The following is a 19,590-nucleotide window of genomic DNA, read 5'->3' on the forward strand; positions in this document are numbered from 1 at the left end:
GAGGAATCCGAGAATTCTAAATTGGAACTTGGCCTTTCAGGTATATTTGTCAAGGTAGGAGGATAGAACATATTTTATTTAGCAGGTTATTAGCATGGTTGATAACGTTTAAATATTTAGACATTTGGCGTGTGGGCCTCTGTTTGTACCCTTGCCCCAAATCCTGCAATTAGCCTCAGACCAGAGTGGTTTGCCTTAGCCAGCCAAAACATAAAAATAATGGTAAGGGTGAGAGCTATCTTTTTATTTTTACTTTTTGTCACGCTTCCTGTGTGCTAGGCACACTGCTAGGCTCTGCAGATACAAAGATGAATAAAATACAGTCGCTACCCAGACAGCCCAGATAGGGAGACCCAAGAATACCATAAGACCCACAGAGGCCATTTGTTGAGCCCTTACTAAGTTCTACTGTGAAGTGCTTCATGGATAGCATCACAATTAATCCTCAAATAACCTAAGGGGAGGTATCATTCTTATCCCCATTTTACAGAGGGCAAACCGAGACTCAGAAAGACAAAGTGACTGGAAAAACAAACTCAGTAAGAATCAGAACTAGGGGGCTGACCTGGTGGCCGGGCGGTTAAGTTCACAGGCTCCACTTTGGGAGCCCAGGGTTTGCAGGTTCAGATCCCTGGTGTGGACCTAGTACCACTCATCAAGCCACGCTGTGGTGGCATCCCACATAATGTAGATGAATTGGCACAGATGTTAGCTTGGTGTGACAATCTTCCTCAAGCAAAAAGAGGAAGATTGGCAACAGATGTTAGCTCAGGGCCAATCTTCCTCACAAAGAAAGAAAGAAAAAAAAGAGACAAAAAGCAGCAGAATTGGGACAAGTGTGGAGGCCAATGTGGATTCGAAGCTCAGACGCATGACCTCAAGACTCTGGGACATCCAGTGAGTCATTAGGCTTCTCTGAGCCTCAGTTTCTTCGTCTGTAAAATGAGCACAGTAAGCCCAAGTTCTTCTTTGAAGTGAACAGCACTGTGCCTGACCCAGCAGGTGCCCAGGAATTGGCCGCCATAAAGGGTGAGGGGAAGGGCCCTTGTATTTAAGGACCGCTCTGGGAGCCCAGCAGATACCAGGAGACCTAGGCTTGCTCCCTAAACTTCACTGGAGACCTCATGGGGCGGGGGGGGAGCTGTCTAGCTGCCCTGATCAGGGGATCCTGGCGCCTGCTGCTTCCCCTCCATCACCCTCTGGCTGGACCCACTTGATGCCATGGACCATAGGAAGACCGGTGTCAGGCCACCATATTGCAAACCTTGCCAAATGCTCCTAATAGCCCTGCCCAGTTGGGGCGATGATCTGCCCCTCCCTGAAAATGAGGAAACCCAACCTGAACCAGGACGCAGACCCCAACCGATCTGTCTCTATAGAATGCTGCAGGCATGACAAGGTGAGGGCCGGGGCCTAGGAGGTAAGAAGGGTGAGACCTGTGGCGGCGGGAGCTGGAGAGGGGGGTTGTCAGTGTCTGTCAAGTGGGACTATCCTGCCTGGGGCTGCCAGAGTTTGTAGCTGGAAGCTGGAGGGTAAGCAGCTTGGGTCCAGGCTCAGATTGGTGCTGGGGAAGCCGGGACTGAGGCCCCCCTGGTGATAGATCTGGAGGGTTATACCCCAGTTGGTGCTGGGGATGAGGGGTTGAGCCCCTTTTGGCAGTAGGTGGGGGGTTGGACCCCAGTTGATGCTGGGGGTCTGCAATGGGATTGGGGTTCAGATTGAAGCTGAGGGGGCTGTTGTCTGCATTGTTTGTAGAGAGAGAACAGAGGCTGCAGGGGAATAAGGTGCAGTTGCGAGGGGAGGGGGGGTGCGAGTTCCCTGACACCGAATTCATTATTGGGAGATTCCTCTCCACAATCCCTCGACACCTCCCACGGGAACCACGGGCCAGAAACGTCTGACAGCCTCTGGCGGGCCGGCTCGCGTGCCGCCGGCGCCCAGGTCTCTCCGTACCCGGTCCCCGCCCGCCCACTGCCTCTGAGTCCCTCCCCACTTGGATCCCGCAGCCTCTGGAAGCCTCTCAGGCTCAGCCTCGCGCCGCCGCCGTGTCGGGGCTCAGTGTCCGGCCCCCCGGCAGCTGCTGTCCCCAGCCCCTGGCGGTCGCCCGGGGCCGCCGGGTGTCCGCAGAGGCCGGGCCTGACCCGCGCGGCCCGCACGTGGGGAGGGGGCGTCTCGGGAGGCCGGGGCCTGATGTAGGGGCGGAGCCAAGGAGCCGGGCGCGCGGCCGGCGCGGGCGGACGGAGGTCAGCGGCCGCAGGAGCTGGACCCAGGCGTCCGGGAGGCGGCGCCAGGTGGCGCGCCCCCGCCCCGCGCCCGCCGCCGCCGGCCCCCGCTCCCGGGCCGCCCCCAGCCCGTGACGCGCTCCCCGCCCCCTCCGCGCCGGGAGCCGGAGCCGGAGCCGGAGCCCCAGCCCGAGGACGGCGAGGGGCGCGGGCGGCGGAGGAGGCGGCGGGGGAGGGCGGAGGATGCGGCCGGTGCCGCGGGGCCGCCGCCGCCGCCGCCTCTGAACCGCGCCGAGCGCACGGAGCGCAGCCGCGTCGCTGCGGCCCCGGCCGCGCCATGGGGAAGGAGCAGGAGCTGGTGCAGGCGGTGAAGGCGGAGGACGTGGGGACCGCGCAGAGGCTGCTGCAGAGGCCGCGGCCCGGGAAGGCCAGTGAGTGCGGGGGGCGCGGGGGGCGCGGGTGGGAGCCGCGGCGCGCCGGGGGGCCCTCTCCAGCGCAGAGCCCCCAACTCCTCCCGGCGTAGGGCGGGGAGGGGGATGCTGTCGGGTCCCCGGGGGCGGGGCGGGGCCAGCAGCGCCCAGACCCTTGGTCCGCGTCCCCTGTTCCCAGCGCTGAAGGAGGGGCGGCGCCGAGCGCCGGGCCGTCACCCCCAGCGGGCACCTGGCGGCACCCACCTCCCTGAGCGCAGGCATTCGCATCCCTCCCTCCGTCCCCCTCCCTTCCCGGGCTGCGGGCTGACAGCTGGAGGTCTCTACTGGGCCTTTAAAGGGCGAGGCGGATGCCCCCCCAACCATGGAGAGAGAGAGGGGGCCCTTGCGGTGAGGGGAAACCACAGGGCTGACAGTCCGTCAGACCCCCTCCCTGCCCCGTGTTTAATAACACGCTTTGCAGAAAAGGGGGGGCTGGACCATGCTGGGGGTGTGGCTGCCCAGGCATGGCCGGTTGGAGGCCATTTACTAATGGGGGAGCAGAGGTCCAAAGTCGCCCAGCCCAGGGCAGGCTGAGCTCTGGGCAAGTGGGGACACTGCAACAGACCCTAGTCCTCTCTGGTTTCCCTGCTGGGAAAGGGGGCTGTGGGAGGGAGGGGGGCTCCCGCTGGCCATCCTGAGCATGTGCTCTGGGGGCTCCAGGGAGGGGTTGGAGCTTGGATCCTTGATCCCAGCACTCATCCCAGCTCAGCCTGGAGCCTCCCCCGGGGCCACAGGAGATGGATGGATGGGCGTGTGGACCAGCTGCGTGTGCGGCTGCGCACGTATGGCTGTGTCAGTGTGTCAGGGCACCTGTGCGGGCGCGGGCAGGGCTCTGCGGGGTGGCACGTGGGGTCTGGGTTCCTCCTCCCCACACCACCCCCAGGGACTGTATGTAAGCCAAGGAGGCTCCCTCCTCTCTCTCCAGGGGGGATGCTGAGAACTGAGACTGCCTCTGGTGCGGGTGAGGGGTAGGTCCTTGAGCCCCGGGAAGACCCTCTGCTGCAGCCCCGCCTGGCCAGCTCCTGTCTGCTCTGTGCAATTAGAGAGCCACACATCCGTGCCTTGTAGACACACATACACAGGCTGGCCCTGCTTTCTACACCCGAGGCCCAGGGATGGTCTGCCACTTGAGGCTGGCTTCAGGGCTTCAGGGCTCAGAAAAGCAGAGGCAGCTTCCGCAGAGCCCGGAAAGCCGGTCGAGGGATTGAGAGGTGGAAGGCAAGGTAAAGGCTTCCACCTAGTGGCCGTGCGACCTTGGGCACAGACAGCTCTGGTTCTCCCGGTCTCAGTCTGCTCACCTGTAGGATGGGGACATCTGTGGTCCCTGCCTCATAGCAGGGATGTAAGAACTGTGAGAGAGCGCACCTGAAGCCCAGGCACTCAGTAAGTGCTCAGTGAGTGCTATGACCAACCCTTAGATAGTCCAGGGCAGGCAGGCAGGGAAGTGGGGGCATCAGATTTGGGGGTTCCTCCTCCTTTCTATTCTGGCCACCCGGGGAAGGTGTGGGGACTCTTACCTCGACCTGGGTCTCCACCCGGATCTCTGCATTTGCCCCTGCTGAGTCTGGTCTGGGCAGGAGAGACACCTGCCCTGGCCCCCTTAGCCGGGCTCTCTGACTCAGAGGGGCGGGTGTAATAAATCAGACAGAGAAATCCCTCCATGAATTAGCTCGGTTGTCATGACAACACTGGCCTGCTTTGGAGTAAGATATATTTTGATTCAGCAAAGTACAAGTACAGCTGGAGTTTGGGCCATTGCTGGGCAGGGGACATCCAGTAGTGCTCCCTAGGGCCCCTCGACTCCAGAGGTGTTCTCCCAGGACTCTGTTTCCATGGTCTCCTCCCTGTGTGGCACCTTCCTTCCGCCGTAGGCTCTGCCAGCCTCCCCATCCCACCTCAAAGGGACCCTCCCTTTGCATGCACAGACACCGGCACCTAGCAGTCGTCCTTGAGGGGAAGAAGAGACTGCACTGGAGGGAAAATGCTGGGGTGGGGGCTGGCCTTCTGCTAGGGGTGGGGGGACAGCCTGCCCTTCCTTCAGGCCCAACCTCCCCTCCCCTGGATTCTCTGGAGCCCACAGGCCAGTGCTCCTGGGCTCTCACTTGGCTACTGATAGTTCCCTTCCAGCCTCTGACCTGGAGCTCCCGCCTGCAGGGAGCTGGGAGGAGACTGTACTGGTCCTGCCTGCCCTGCGGGAGGCCACAGGGCTCAGCCGCTCTGAGATGGGTCCCAAGGAGGCCAGGACCACATCCCTGTAGAGGACAGATGTGACTCTGTGGGGTGGCCTGTGAGTGGCTTCTGTGATTGGAGGAGCATCTGGCCAGAGGGGTAGAGGGGCCAGTAGGGTAGGGTAGGGTGGGAGAGGGGCCAGGGCTGGTTCCTCCAGGGCCTCTGCAGCCTGGAGTTTGGAGCTGGCCTCCAAGGTAGGGATGGTCCCAGGGGCGCAGTTAGAGGGCTGGCTGACACGAGATGGGAGAGCCCAGGTCTTGGGGTGGGCTGGGGGCGAAGTTTATGCACTCTTGCTGATGTGGAATCTGTAGGACTTAGTGCCCTTGTGGAAAATGGAAAGGGAGCTCCTGGGACTTAGCTTGGTCCCCCTTGCCCCCTTCCCCCCACCCACTTGGCCCTCCAGCTGTGCTGTGCTCCAGCTTCATTCAGAGCACCTGTCTGTGTGAGGCGCAGCCTCCTCAGCCCCAGGCAGGCTTCAGTTCTGGGACCTTCCCGGGTGCCCAGTAGCCCTTACAGGAGTTGGAGCATGCTCCAAGACCTCAAGCTCTTCTCCATCCAGTTCCAGCTGTTTTCCTCTTTGAAGAGACAGGGCAGGGAGAGGGGTGAATGACCTTAGCAAGATGCCCTCCTCATGTGGGAGTGGTCCCCTTCTGGATGGAGACTCCCCCTCCCCCTTGGTTTCTGTGTCACTTCCTGGGCCTTGACCTCCAGCCCCTCTGAAATTTCAGTGCCTGCAATCGTGGCCAGGTGAGCAGGTGAGCCTGGCTCTGGGTTCCACTCTGAGCACCTGGCTCAGCAGCTGCCTGGGAGGCCCTGGCTATGGGAGGGAGGAGAGGGCCCCAGTCTGGGAAGTCTTGGAGGAGAAGCTGGGAACTGGCTACACTGGGACTCAGAAGAGTGGGGGCAGCAAACACTGAGGTTGGGCCAAGTGTTCCATGGGGAGGACCTCCTAAGTGAGGCCCTGGGCAGGTGTGTGTGTGTGGGGGTCGTTATGGGACAGCGATGTCTGTGCTCCCTTCAGCTTAATGACAAGGGATTCTGGCAGGTCTGGCTGCATAATTCACAGAGCCCAGTGCAAAATGAAAATGTAGGGTGCCTTAGTCCAAAAGTTAAGAATTTCATGATGGCAACAGCAGAGCATCCAACTAGACGTGGGGTCCTTCTGAGTGACTGCACGGTCACACGCCTGAAGGTGGCCCTGGCAGGCAGGCAGAGGGTGTGAGATGGGGATATCAGTTCAGTTGCCAATTTTCCGAGCACCTCATCTATGCCTGGCACTGTGTTAGCCACTGAGGATATGGCAGTGGGCAAAACAGACAAAAACCCGTGTCCTCTTGGAGCTGTAGGCCAGGGATAGAGATGGACAATAACCAAGATTAGTGGTGGTGATGGGGCTGAAAAGAAAAATACAACATACAGGGCATGGGAAGGGGGTTACTGTTTTGGATGGGGAGGCCAGGGAGGCTTTGCCGAGCAGGTGACACTTGGGTAAAAACTTGAAGGGGAAGGGAGTCATGGGGCTAATGGGGAAAGAAACAGCCTACACCCATATACATAGCATATGCAAAGGCCCTGTGGAGTGCCATCAAGGAGGCTCGTGTGGCTGAGACAGAGGTGATGAGGGAGTCAAAGCAAAAGCAGGAGGGGCTGCATTACGAGGAGCCATCGTCCAGCTTCGGCCTCCAAGCGCAGTGAGACAGGACTGTGGGAGGGTCTTCAGGAAGCAGCAACAAGATCAGAGTCACGTTCTAAGAGGGTCCCCTGACCTCGGCGGGTGTGGAGGATAGACTGAAAGGGGTGGGGTAGAAGTGGGGATGCCAGTGGGAGGGGACGGCAGTGAGCCTTCGCGAGATGCTGGCCTGGCCCGTTGTGGTGACAGTGGCGGGGGCAAAGATTCTGAGTGTACTTTGAGTGTCTTCAAAGATTTACTGATGGAGAAGGTACCAGGTTCTCAAGAAAGGGCCCAGGGCTGCCTCCACGGTTTTGGCCTGGACCATGGAGAGGAAGAGTGGCATTGCTGCCAACTTAGGTGGTCATTAGCGCCAGCAAAGTGTCTGAGCAGAGGCGGAGGGCAGGGAGTGGAGCCGCCGCTCTTCCCGGAGGCTTCACCTTTGCAGGAGAAGCCCCTGCCCTGCCGGAGAGGGTGGGGGTGGGATTCCTATGGAGCTAATGTTAGTAATTGCCACTTACGGAGCCGACTCCATGCCAGACCCTTCATGCTTTATGTCTGGAAAAGCCCTTAGGCCTGCAAGGCTGGCCCTGTTAGCTTCCTTTGGGCTCAGGGCCAAGGCCATAGGGCTAGGAAGGGGCCGATTGTGAGGAGCAGAGTGAGGACCCGAATTCAGCCCTGTCTGACTTTAGGGGCTTCATGGGCCACTGGGGCGCACACCCTGCATCCAGCGGCTGTGGGTCACTGAGTGGGCCTGCAGCAGCCCCTCTGTGACTCAACTCCCTCGGGCCCCCCACCCCCACCTCTGTCCGGGGCCTGCACAAAGGGGCTTCTGTCCTGCCAGCCCCTCCCTCACAGAGCAACTGACCCACAAATGGGTTATGTAACCATGGCCCAGACAGGCAGGGGCTTGGCCGGAGTCCGGCTGGACCTGCGCCTACGGGGAGGGTACCGGTGGGCTCCCCTCCTCTGGCAGGCGACTGGTGGAGGCCAGGACCCAGGAGTCCCTGGGAGGAGACTGAGGCTGAAGGGAGGGCTCAGGCCCCTTAGGCTTCAGGCAGGGTGGTCTTGTGGCCTGAGTATGCCCCTGTAGATGAGGTGGCCATTCTGGTGTGGTCACTCAGAGGCATCGGCGGCCTCCGCTGCCTGCTCTGCTGGATGGGGCTCGTGTACACTGGCCTGGCCGCGGCTGGGAGTGGGGAGAGGCTAATCCCTGGAAATGCAGATCTTCTCTCAGAGATACCCCCATTTCCGGGTGTTCCAGCCTTCCCAGGCCACCCCCGGCCCCATCTGGGTCCTTCTGAGAGACAGATTGGGTGGCTCTCTCCCTCCCACATCAGCAAGTGCTCAGCCAGCGTCCCAAGGGAGGGGGGACATGTGCACATGTGTGTGCCCGTGTGGGTGCATAGCACTGGCTTCTGTCCCCAGGCAGGGCTAGGCCTGGAGCCCTTGGCCCTGTGAACCTCCCCCCGTCTTAGTTTAGTGGAAAACCGAGGTCCAAGAGCTGGTACCTGGGGCTGAGTGCAGGGAACAGAGTTAAATGAATGAGTGAATTTTTCTAGACTAAGGACCTAGATAGCTTTGGCTCTGAGCCTGCCAGGGAGCTAAGCAGAGCCCTCTGGCGGCTCTTAGGCTGCCTAGAGGGGGATGGGACCCCGGCAGGCCTCAGCAGGGGCAGTCAGAGCCTCCCTCACGGTGTCTCCTTCCCACCCCCAGAGCTCCTGGGCTCCACCAAGAAGATCAATGTCAACTTCCAGGACCCAGATGGGTGAGTTTTCAGCCAAGGAGATGCCAGTCTGGAATGGGGGTCAGGGTGCCAGGGTCCTTGCCCATATATGCCTGTTGCCCACCTCAGCTTCTCTGCCCTGCACCACGCGGCACTGAATGGCAACACGGAATTGATCACCCTGCTGCTGGAGGCCCAGGCTGCTGTGGACATCAAGGACAACAAAGGCAAGCCCTGTCAGTGACCTCAGAGCCAGGGGCAGGGGGCTGATGTCAGGGATGGTGTCCACGGAGACCTGGACAGTTCCTTGATTGAGGCCTCAGTCTGGGTCCTCATGAGGCATGTCCTCGTGGGATCAGTGTCCTGGAGGTCAGGGTTGGGTGCAGGGTCAGGTGCTAGCTCCCAACAGCCCCCACCTGCCCCCAGGCATGCGGCCACTGCACTACGCAGCCTGGCAGGGCCGGAAGGAGCCCATGAAGCTGGTGCTGAAAGCGGGCTCAGCAGTAAACATCCCCTCCGATGAGGGCCACATCCCTCTGCACCTGGCAGCCCAGCATGGTCACTACGATGTGGTAAGGCCCACCTCGGGGGTGGCAGGGCACCTGGGGTGGCTTGAGCCCGGAGGACGCCGTGGGCCTGACTGGGTCCCACGGTGGTCCCCACAGTCCGAGATGCTGCTCCAGCACCAATCCAACCCATGCATGGTGGACAACTCGGGGAAGACGCCCCTAGACCTGGCCTGTGAGTTCGGTCGCGTCGGGGTAAGTCTCCTCAGGGAGCCAAGCGGGACTCCACCTGTTCCATCCTCCTCTCCTGGGGTGGGAGTGGGTGACTGACCTGCACCCCCACCCCATTTCCGGACCCCTGACTCTGACCCCTCCCTCAAGGTGGTCCAGCTGCTCCTGAGCAGCAACATGTGTGCGGCCCTGCTGGAGCCCCGGCCCGGTGACACCACCGACCCAAATGGCACCAGCCCCCTGCACCTGGCAGCCAAGAACGGCCACATTGACATCATCAGGTATGGCCGTGGGGGCAGAGGAGGGGGACCCAGCCTCAAGGTGCCTGCTCCTGGCTCAGTGATGAGACAGGAACAGCCAGGGAGCTGCAGAGATGAGGTCAGGCCTCTGGATGCGAAAGACACTTCCAGCTGTCCACATAAAGGATGTGCCAAAGGGGGCTGGGGAGGGGGCTTCTACACCCCCACAGACCAGGCCCTACGGCAACGTGCCACTTGCATGGTGAACTTGTGGAGACACTTAACTTCTCTGAGCCTGTTTCCCCATCTGTAAAGTGGGCATCACAACTAGGATGAGACAAGCTGTAGAGTGGGCATCACAACTAGGATGAGACGAGACCACAGCTCTGAAGGGTTGGCATGGGGCGGGGCATTTCTACCAGCACTCCATCACTGTCAGATACTGTGTTGTCATGGAGGTGGTGCAGGGCTGGCTCATCCTTGGGCCCCTGGGAATTGGGGCCTAGCTTGGGGGTGCTGGCCTGGAGGGCTCCTATAAGCCCTCCTATAAGCCCTACCTGCTCCCCGGCTTCCTGCCAGACTCCTCCTCCAAGCTGGCATTGACATTAACCGCCAGACCAAGTCCGGCACGGCCCTGCACGAGGCTGCACTCTGTGGGAAGACAGAAGTGGTTCGGCTGCTGCTGGACGTGAGTTAAGGAACCAGGGGGAGCTGGGGCCGGGCAGGGGCAGGGGCCTCCTGACAGGCCTTGCCCTCTGGCACATGCAGAACGGGATCAATGCCCACGTGAGAAACACCTACAGCCAGACGGCCCTGGACATTGTGCACCAGTTCACCACATCCCAGGCCAGCAAAGAGATCAAGCAGCTGCTGCGAGGTGGGCCCCAGGGTTAGGGGAGCACAGGGGGCCTGGGCGGGGCCTGGGCCAGGCTGGCTCTCAGGACTGGGTGGGTCTGCCTCCTCTGTCCCCAGAGGCCTCGGCTGCACTGCAGGTCCGGGCGACCAAGGATTATTGCAACAATTACGACCTGACCAGCCTCAATGTGAAAGCTGGGGACATCATCACAGTAAGGATGGCCTGGGGCAGCTGGAGCAGGGACTGTGGGACCCACAGCAGTTGGGGGGTCAGGGGATCTGGGAAGGAGGCCCAGGCCACCCACCTGCCTGACTTGGTGGGGTGTCCCCCTGAGGGTGCTCCCCCTACCTCATCTGGCCAGGTCCTTGAGCAGCATCCAGATGGCCGGTGGAAGGGCTGTATCCATGACAACCGGACAGGCAACGACCGAGTGGGCTATTTCCCGTCTTCCCTGGGCGAGGCCATTGTCAAACGAGCAGGCAAGTCTCACTTGGGCCAGGGCTCAGGGCCAGAAGGAGGCAGTGTGCGTGTGTTGGGCGGCAAGGCAAGAACCAAGCTCTAGCCATCGCTAGATGTGGGGTCCAGAGTGGGTACAGCAGCGTGTCCTGCCGGCTGTCTCCTCATCAGTGTCCCCATGCCCATTCTTTCATTTATTCAATAGACATTGCATGCCAGCCACTAGGAATAGATGGTGACACAGATGGACATTATTCCCGCTCTCGAGGAGCTTGTCCCCCAGGAGGGAAGGGCGCAGGGGACAGGGAAGTAAACATGGAAGGAAATGTACCAACCAATGACACAGAGAATGTGTGTGGAGACCTGCTTTAGACAGGGTGCTCAGAGAAGGCCCTGAGAAATGGGAGGGGCCAGCCACAGGCACAGCCTTTCAGGCAGGGGGAACCACATATGCAAAGGCACTGAGGCAGGAAAGAGTGTGACATGTGTAAGGATCCAAAGGAGGCCAGCGTGGCTGTTGCCGAATGAGGGAGAGGGAAAAGGGAGCAGGACAAGGCCACAGGGCCATGGAACAGTTTCAGATAGGAGACTGGTGAGTAAGTTTACCTCACACAGAGGACATGGAGATTGACAGGTGGGGTGAGAGGGTATAAGTGGGACACTTAAGAGGTGTGGCCAGCCCACTCATAGTCATCTAATTCCCTGAGGTGGGGAGCCTTGCCCCAGGCTCCTGGGGGCCTCTTCCTTGCCCAAGCTCCCCTGACAGAGGTTGCACCCTCCAACAATTCCCCCCACCTGCAGGACCACGGGGCCACTGTCATGACAGCCTGGCTTGGGCCCCTCTCTGCCACGTTCTCCTGCCCTCAAATGTCCAGGGTGGGGAGGGATCTTCTGAGGGTCTCTCAGCTCCTTGGAGACAGCCAGGGCAGGAGGAGGCTGTGGTGCTGACCCCCAAGGTATGTGTGTCCAGCCTCTGCTCTGCCCAGGCTCGGGGACCAGGCCAGGGGATGCCTGCCCGTCTCTTGGTGTCAGGCCCCTGGACCTGGGCTGGCCCAGGACTCAGCGAGGCTGTGCTCGGCCCGCAGGTTCCCGAGCAGGCGCCGAACCAGGCCCACCCCAGGGAGGCGGCTCGTCAGGGTCGTCTGCACCCCCCGAGGAGATCTGGGTGCTGAGGAAGCCTTTTGCAGGTAGGTGGGGGGCCTCAGGAGGACAGGGGCAGTGGCACTTAGGCAAGGCAGCACCTGGGCTAGGCAGGGCCAGGACTGGCTGATGATGCTCCCTCCTGCTGGCAGGTGGGGACCGCAGCGGCAGCTTGAGCAGTGTGGCTGGTGGCCGGAGCAGCGGGGGCCACACCCTGCACGCAGGCTCTGAAGGGGTCAAGGTAGGTGGGTGGTGGCAGGGCTGGGGTGTCCTGTGCCTGGAGCAGCACTGGCCAGCGGCCTGTCTGGGTTGCAGCTCCTGGCAACCGTGCTCTCCCAGAAGTCTGTCTCTGAGTCCAGCCCGGGGGACAGCCCCGTCAAACCTCCGGAAGGCTCCACAGGTAAGAGCGAGGACAGATGTCCACTGGCCCGGCAGGGAGGTGGCCCCTGAGCAGCCCTTGCCTCACCATGCCCTCTTGTCCCCCAGGTGTGGCCCGGTCCCAGCCTCCAGTGGCCCATGCCGGGCAAGTCTATGGGGAGCAGCCGCCCAAGAAGCTGGAGCCAGCGTCGGAGGGCAAGGTACAGGGCCCGGCCCAGCTGCAGGGAGGGGCGCCCGGGCAGCCTGCCTGGCCTGGCCACAGCACAGCCAGGGCTCTTGACAGACCAGGCCCGTCCTTCTGTCTGTCTGTCAGTCTGTGTGTGTAGGTGTTGTCTATTGTGCAGGCTGTGTGTGTGAGCTAACGTGTCTAGGAAGTGTGACGCAGGCATAAGGTGAGTGGGGAGAGTGCGCGTGAGTGGACGGTGTGACTGCAAGCTGGGCACGTGCGTGCGTGTGTGGAAGGGCACGGGTGTGATTCGAGACAAGATGTGTGGGGGTGAGACGGGTCCTGTGTGCATGCCCCCAAGTGCTGGGGAAGGTGTGAGCTGCTGGCTGAGTCCTGCACACCTCTGGGCAGAGCCCACCTTCTAGGGAGTTGGGGGGCGTGCAGCGCTGAGTGGTCCTGCCTGAGGCCCCATTCCCAGAGCCCCTCCCATGGGGCCACACTGCAGGGTATTCCTGATGCAGGAATGGGGTGGGGGGCACGGTCAGGGAGGCCTGTGACACAGACAGCACCTGGACCCTCCTGGTGGAGATCATGGAAGGAGGCCGAAGTGCTGGACAATGCTCGAGACGGTGGCATCCAGAATCTGAGTGAGGAGGAGCGGGGCCTGGCTGCAGACGGACCAGTGGACAGCGGACCAAGTAGCTGCGTGGCCTGCAGCCGAGCAGCGAAGGAGGCACTGCAATGGCTGGGGTGCACGCCTGCCGGGCGGGTGGGCAGGCGAGCCTGCAGCGGGTGCCCTGTGTCTTCCAGAGCGCCGAGGCTGTCAGCCAGTGGCTTGCCACGTTCCAGCTGCAGCTCTACGCCCCTAACTTCATCAGCGCGGGCTATGACCTGCCCACCATCAGCCGCATGACCCCTGAGGTGAGCCACCTGCAGGCTGGACATCAGCTGTGACCCAGAGACATTAGCCTCCTGCTAATGGGCCTCTCCTCTGCCTAGGACCTCACGGCCATCGGGGTCACCAAGCCAGGCCACCGGAAGAAGATCACTGCAGAGATCAGCGGCTTGAACATCCCCGACTGGCTGCCTGAGCACAAACCCGTAAGGCCCCCTGCACCCCAGTGGCCGGGCCCAGGATGGGCAGACAGACAGACAGCCTGCCTCCTTGGCTACAGCCCTCATGTGTCCTCTGGGGCTCCAGGGAGTGGAGAACAGAGGATGGCCCCCCAGCAGTGACCTGCCTGGATGGCTTCTGTTGGTCTGTCACAGGCACTGGGGCCAGCCTCCCTGGGACAGGGGTGACAGCCTCTGAGCTGAAAGGGAGAGGGGAACCTGAAGCCAGGAGAATCCCCCTCTCCACTACATGCTCCTGCAAAGACCCCCTCCACACTCAGGCAGTCACAAAGGGACCCCACAGCACTGCCATTGCAAGCCACCCAGAGACGGAAGGGGGGCCTGCGTTGATGGGTGTGCTTGCACACACCCAGGCACATGTGTGGGGAAGATGTGTGTGCTTTGCGTGGACAGACAGCACGTGTGCACTAACACATTCAAGGTGCCCACTGAGGAGCGCACGCGCCCCACATGCTCAACTGCACTTGCCAGCTGTGCTGACAGCTGACACCCACACCAACCTGGGGCCCGTGCTGTTACTAACAGGCACCCACATGGTAGGACAGGTCCTGGGCCGGGGGAAGGTGGGCCTGGGGCCTGTCCCATCCATGCTACCTCTCTGAGCCTCACATTGAGCTTCAGCCTTCCATTCATTGATGGGGGAGAGGCCATGGCCACCAGAAGACCCCAGACAGTTCCATGCTCATCCGCCCTGCCTTGCCCCACACAGTCAGTGGCTCAGGGGCCTTCCAGCAAGCACAGCTGGGTCCCCTAGACCTCACTTTGCTCTGCACCCAGGGGGTGACCGAGTGTGCTGCGTGTTAGTGTGTGAGTGACGTCCAGCTGCGAGTGTGGACAGGTGGATGCCGTTCATGGAGCGACCAAGTGGTTCTGGGTGAAGACCCTTGTGGATATTTGCACGCATGTGTGATGTGGCCATGTGATAACGGCCTGATGCGGGCAGGGGAATGGTGAGAGGGCGTGTGACATGGAGGGGTGTCAGTGCCTGTGTACGGCTGAGACGCAGGGTGTGCGTGTACATGTATCTGGTTGGTGGCACTGTGGGTCTGTGTCCATGACGTGCAGGATGTGTCCCCATGGGTGCCTGGGCAAGCGCAGAAGTGCGTTCCTCCTCCCGTAAATGGTGTCCTGAAGACAGGGTCACTCCGTGTGTATGTGTGTGCGTGTGTTCGCATGTGCGTGTCAGCTGGCCTCAGGCTCCAGTTGAGGCTGCGCTGTCTCCAAAGCTGATACTTCTGGCCTGTCCATTTGTCCTCCTGTCTGTCTGTGCTGGGCCGGCCCGGTGTCCCCTCCCCCAACAGCTCTGAGTAGTGGGCAGGATGTGGGCAGCCAGCGTGTGCTGCCCTCTGCATCCCCTGCTCCGTAGGCTAACCTGGCCATGTGGCTGTCCATGATCGGCCTGGCCCAGTACTACAAGGTGCTGGTGGACAACGGCTACGAGAACATCGACTTCATCACCGACATCACCTGGGAGGACCTGCAGGAGATCGGCATCACCAAGCTGGGTGAGGCCCCCGCCCTGGGCCCCTCTGCCTCCTATTGTTGACATCCTCCCTAGTCTGACCTGTCCTGTGTCTCACTCAGGACACCAAAAAAAGCTGATGTTGGCTGTGAGGAAACTGGCTGAGCTGCAGAAAGCAGAGTATGCTAAATATGAGGGGGGACCCCTGCGCCGGAAGGCACCCCAGTCTCTTGAAGTGATGGCCATTGAGTCGCCACCCACGCCTGAGCCTGCCCCGGCTGACTGCCAGTCTCCTAAGATGACCACCTTCCAGGACAGTGAGCTCAGTGGCGAGCTGCAGGCTGCCATGACTGGCCCTGCTGAGGGGGCTGCTGCCACCGCTGCCACTGCTGAGAAGCCCTCCAACCACCTGCCGCCCACCCCAAGGGCCTCCATGCGGCAGGAGCCCAGCCTGGGCGGGCGGGCACGGCACATGAGCAGCTCTCAGGAGCTGCTGGGCGATGGGCCCCCCGGGCCTGGCAGCCCCATGTCACGAAGCCAGGAATACCTGCTGGATGACGGGCCAGCCCCTGGAACTCCACCCAAGGAGGCCCGGCCTAGCCGCCATGGCCATAGCGTCAAGCGGGCCAGTGTGCCCCCAGTGCCTGGAAAGCCACGGCAGGTCCTTCCACCAGGTGCCAGCCACTTCACACCCCCTCAGACGCCCACGAAAGCCCGGCCAGCCTCCCCCCAGGCCCTGGGGGGACCTCATGGTCCAGCCCCAGCCACAGCCAAGGTGAAGCCCACCCCACAGCTGCTGCCACCAACAGAGCGACCCATGTCACCCCGCTCACTGCCTCAGTCACCCACACACCGCGGCTTTGCCTACGTGCTGCCCCAGCCTGTGGAGGGCGAGGCAGGGCCAGCTGCTCCGGGGCCTGTGCCCGTGCCCACGCTGTGCCTGCCCCCCGAAGCCGACGTGGAGCCGGAGCGGCCCAAGAAGCGCGCCCACAGCCTGAACCGCTACGCAGCATCTGACAGCGAGCCAGAGCGGGACGAGCTGCTGGTGCCGGCTGCCGGAGGGCCCTATGCCACAGTCCAGAGACGTGTGGGCCGCAGCCACTCGGTACGAGCACCCGCCGGTGCCGACAAGAACGTCAACCGCAGCCAGTCATTCGCTGTGCGGCCTCGAAAGAAGGGGCCCCCGCCGCCCCCGCCCAAGCGCTCCAGCTCAGCCATGGCCAGTGCCAACCTGGCTGATGAGTCGGTGCCAGATGCTGAGACTGAGGGGGCTGCACCTGAGGACGGCCGGCTGGGGGTCCGGGCACAGCGCCGGCGGGCTAGCGACCTGGCAGGCAGCGTGGACACAGGCAGTGCCGGCAGTGTGAAGAGCATCGCAGCCATGCTTGAGCTGTCATCCATTGGGGGTGGGGGCCGAGTAGCCCACAGGCCCCCGGAGGGCCACCCCACGCCTCGCCCTGCCAGCCCAGAGCCAGGCCGGGTGGCCACGGTGCTGGCCTCAGTGAAGCACAAGGAGGCCATTGGGCCTGACGGTGAGGTGGTCAACCGGCGCCGCACGCTCAGTGGGCCTGTCACAGGACTTCTGGCCACTGCCCGCCAGGGCCCTGGGGAGCCGGTGGGGCCTGCAGATCATGGCCACCTTGTAGAGGATGGCGCTGCCCGGCAGCGGCCTCGAGGTCCAGCCAAGGGTGAGGCAAGCGGGGAGGGCCCGCCTCTGGCCAGGGTAGAGGCCAGCGCCACCCTCAAGAGGCGCATCCGAGCCAAGCAGAATCAGCAGGAGAGCATCAAGTTCATCCTGACTGAGTCCGACACAGTCAAGCGCCGGCCCAAGGCCAAGGAGCGGGAGGCAGGTCCCGAGCTGCCCCCACCGCTGTCTGTGTACCAGAATGGCACAGGCACTGTGCGCCGCCGACCTGCCTCAGAGCAGGCCGGGCCCCCGGAGCTGCCCCCACCGCCCCCACCTGCTGAGCCACCCCCCTCCGACCTGATGCACCTGCCCCCGCTGCCCCCACCCGACAATGATGCCCGGAAACCGGCCAAGCCGCCTGTCTCTCCCAAGCCTGTCCTGGCTCAGCCTGTGTCCAAGATCCAGGGCTCGCCCACACCTGCCTCCAAGAAGGTGCCACTGCCAGGCCCCAGCAGCCCAGGTAGGTGCAGGGAACCAGCTGGGGAAGGGCCCCACCCCACCTCCCCATCCATGGTCTGGGGGCTTTCCTCTTCTTGGATTTGATGAAGGCCACATGGAGTGAGGTGGGAAAGTGTCCCCAGACTCTCTCATCCATCAATCCATCAGACAACTCTTCTAGCCCAGAGCTGGGAGGATGGTGGATGGTCCTCAGGTTGCTCAGTGAAAGAGGCACAGAAACCCACAAATAGTAGCACCTGTGGAGGGAGGACTCTGACCCGGCTGGAGAGTGACCCCAGCACAGAAGGGGGGAAGAGACTTCCAGGCAGAAGGATCAGAGGTGCAAAGGCCCTGTGGCATTCAAGCAACAGAAGGGTCAGTGGCTGCAGCACGCCGCACCTGGAAGGAGATGGAAGTCTCCTTCCGGGCAGGGCTTGGAAGCAGTGAAGCCAGCAGGTTTGCACGGGGAAGAGCGCCTCCTAGCGGCTGCGGGGAAGCTGGGTCAGAGGGGTAGCGGAGGGCCGGGGCCGGGACCCGCAGGGCAGAGGGCAGTATCTCCTCTCCCGGGCGCCGAGGCGGGGCGCTGCCGCAGGGCCTCTGCCGGGAAAGGCAGCGCGCAACCAGAGCAGCCTTCCGCCCCGGTGCGAGCCGCCTCCTCCCCGCAGAGGTGAAGCGCGCCCACGGCACGCCGCCGCCCGTGTCTCCCAAGCCGCCGCCGCCGCCCACGGCGCCCAAGCCGGCCAAGGCCGCGGCAGGGCTGCAGTCGGGCAGCGCCAGCCCGTCACCTGCGCCTTCGCCGGCGCGCCAGCCGCCCGCCGCCCTCGCCAAGCCGGCCAGCACGCCGCCCTCGCTGAGCGCCAGCCCCGCCAAGCCCCCGTCGCCCGGCGCGCCCGTGCTGCACGTGCCCGCCAAGCCGCCCCGCGCCGCCGCTGCCGCCGCCGCCGGACCCCCCGCCGCGGCCGACGGCGCCTCGCCCGGCGACAGCGCCCGACAGAAGCTGGAGGAGACGAGCGCGTGCCTCGCGGCGGCGCTGCAAGCTGTAGAAGAGAAGATCCGGCAGGAGGACGCGCAGGGCCAGCGGTAGGCGCCTGGCGGGGTCTGCGCGCCGCCCCGGCCCGTGCACACTCGGAGGCTGCCGTGCGCGGGCTGGGGACAGGTCCTGCTGGGAGGGGCGTGGTCTGGAGCCGTGCTGAGCACGGAGGGGCGTGGCCGACGTCTTGGGGCGGGCGCTGGCCACGCCCTTTTGCTCTGTGGGGCGTCGAGGCGTGGCCTCCGCCAGGGGCGGGGCAGGGCGGGGCCGGGCGGGGGGTGCGTGCCGGCTCCGCCCGCTCACGCCGCGCCGCCCCCAGCCCCGCGGCGGCCGAGGAGAAGAGCACCGGCAGCATCCTGGACGACATCGGCAGCATGTTCGACGACCTGGCCGACCAGCTGGACGCCATGCTGGAGTGACGCGGCCGCACATGGCGGGCCCACCCGCGCCGCCCGGGCTCCGGCCCGCACACTGACCTTTACCTCAGGATGGGCACCTCTGGGCGCGGCGCCAGCGGGCAGGGCGGGCCGGGGGCAGCCGCGGGCACGAGGCGGGGCGGGCCGAGCTGCCCAGCCCCTGCACAAGCACAACTCCTGCCCCTGGGCCAGGCCGCTGAGGCCAGACGCCCAGCCTGGAGGACTGCCTGGCCGGGAGACCCAAGGGCTCTGGGCAGATGCTGCTGCCCCGCAGGTGCCCGTCCCTGTCTGCTGCTCCCTGTGCAATAACTGCTGGGCCACCCGCCCACCCGCCGCCAGGCTCTGCCTGCTGTGGGTGGAGGAGGGGCGGCCCCTGGCCTCCCTGCCCTGGGTCCAGGCTGGGCCCACCCTGGGAGGTGGCGGGAGGGGGGCACCGCTGTAGCCCTCTCCCCAATCTGTGGCAGAGCACAGGCCTATGCCCAGCACAGAACTGCCCAGTGGGGACCTGTCAGCCGCTCCGGCGCAGCACAAGGGGCTGGGGCTGGGGTCAGGCCCCCTGCCCCACTGTACCCCCCAGAATATAAGCTATCGAGAGTATTAATTTATTGGGAATGAGCTAAGGCAGATTCCCCCAGAGAAACAAAAAAGGTATAACTTTAACAAATATATATTTAAAGAAAGAAAAAATATTATTGATTCTATAGAAAACCATTTACCAACTGCAAGGACACTGGAGTCTAGCTCAAGACAAAAGCTGTTAGAGGCCCCGGCTCTCTGTCTGTCTGTCCGTCCTTCCCTCTCTCCATTCAGGAATGGCCAGACCCCTGGCCCAGTAGCACAAACAGGAGGCTGGGGTCCGCGGAGGGGTCCGTGCTCCGCCAGGGCCTCCCCGCTGCTCTCTCCTAACTTTCTGCATCTGAAGAACTCGAAGGATGTGCCTTGCTTGCTGCTGGGCTGTGTCCTCCACGCCCTGGAGATGGTGGGGGGGGGCTCCCTCCACTCCTGGGGTGGCTGGGCTTCAGGGGAGCTGTGCGCACAGCATGGTGAACGTGGCTGTGTCAGCTGGGTGACAGCAGTGGGTAGGGTGCGTGCATGCCAGGCTGGGTGTGGCGAGTCCGAGGGTGTGCCTGACCCT

At 62.9% G+C, this 19,590-nt stretch overlaps 1 protein-coding gene across 2 annotated transcripts; it reads left to right on the forward strand.

Moving 5' to 3' along the window:
- Positions 1-1,969: 1,969 nt before the first annotated feature.
- Positions 1,970-19,120, forward strand: CASKIN1 (CASK interacting protein 1). Of its 2 annotated transcripts, XM_044746664.2 has the most exons (20): positions 1,970-2,653; positions 8,307-8,358; positions 8,446-8,543; positions 8,743-8,888; positions 8,982-9,077; positions 9,204-9,334; positions 9,872-9,980; positions 10,061-10,169; positions 10,265-10,359; positions 10,510-10,627; positions 11,690-11,791; positions 11,897-11,985; positions 12,060-12,144; positions 12,231-12,322; positions 13,099-13,209; positions 13,288-13,389; positions 14,789-14,927; positions 15,007-17,031; positions 17,675-18,089; positions 18,359-19,120. In XM_044746664.2, the coding sequence occupies exons 1-20, from the start codon at positions 2,560-2,562 to the stop codon at positions 18,456-18,458; spliced, it is 4,308 nt and encodes a 1,435-aa protein (XP_044602599.2). In that variant the 5' UTR covers positions 1,970-2,559; the 3' UTR covers positions 18,459-19,120. The 2 variants fall into 2 exon arrangements, with proteins under 2 accessions (XP_044602599.2, XP_070341303.1); XM_070485202.1 differs by lacking the exons at positions 13,099-13,209; positions 13,288-13,389 and having other exon boundaries at positions 1,971-2,653.
- Positions 19,121-19,590: the final 470 nt, after the last annotated feature.

The sequence above is a fragment of the Equus asinus genome, chromosome 14 (genome assembly GCF_041296235.1).
Source record: "Equus asinus isolate D_3611 breed Donkey chromosome 14, EquAss-T2T_v2, whole genome shotgun sequence".
NCBI lineage: Eukaryota > Metazoa > Chordata > Mammalia > Perissodactyla > Equidae > Equus > Equus asinus.

What these genes read in the sequence shown, in the direction of transcription:
- CASKIN1 (XM_044746664.2), top strand. Translation starts at nt 2,560, where the DNA reads ATGGGGAAGGAGCAGGAGCTGGTGCAGGCGGTGAAGGCGGAGGACGTG. An exon ending in TGGTTCGGCTGCTGCTGGAC is followed by an intron (nt 9,981 to 10,060) that starts GTGAGTTAAGGA and finishes TGGCACATGCAG; the next exon opens with AACGGGATCAATGCCCACGT. An exon ending in GCTGAGGAAGCCTTTTGCAG is followed by an intron (nt 11,792 to 11,896) that starts GTAGGTGGGGGG and finishes TCCTGCTGGCAG; the next exon opens with GTGGGGACCGCAGCGGCAGC.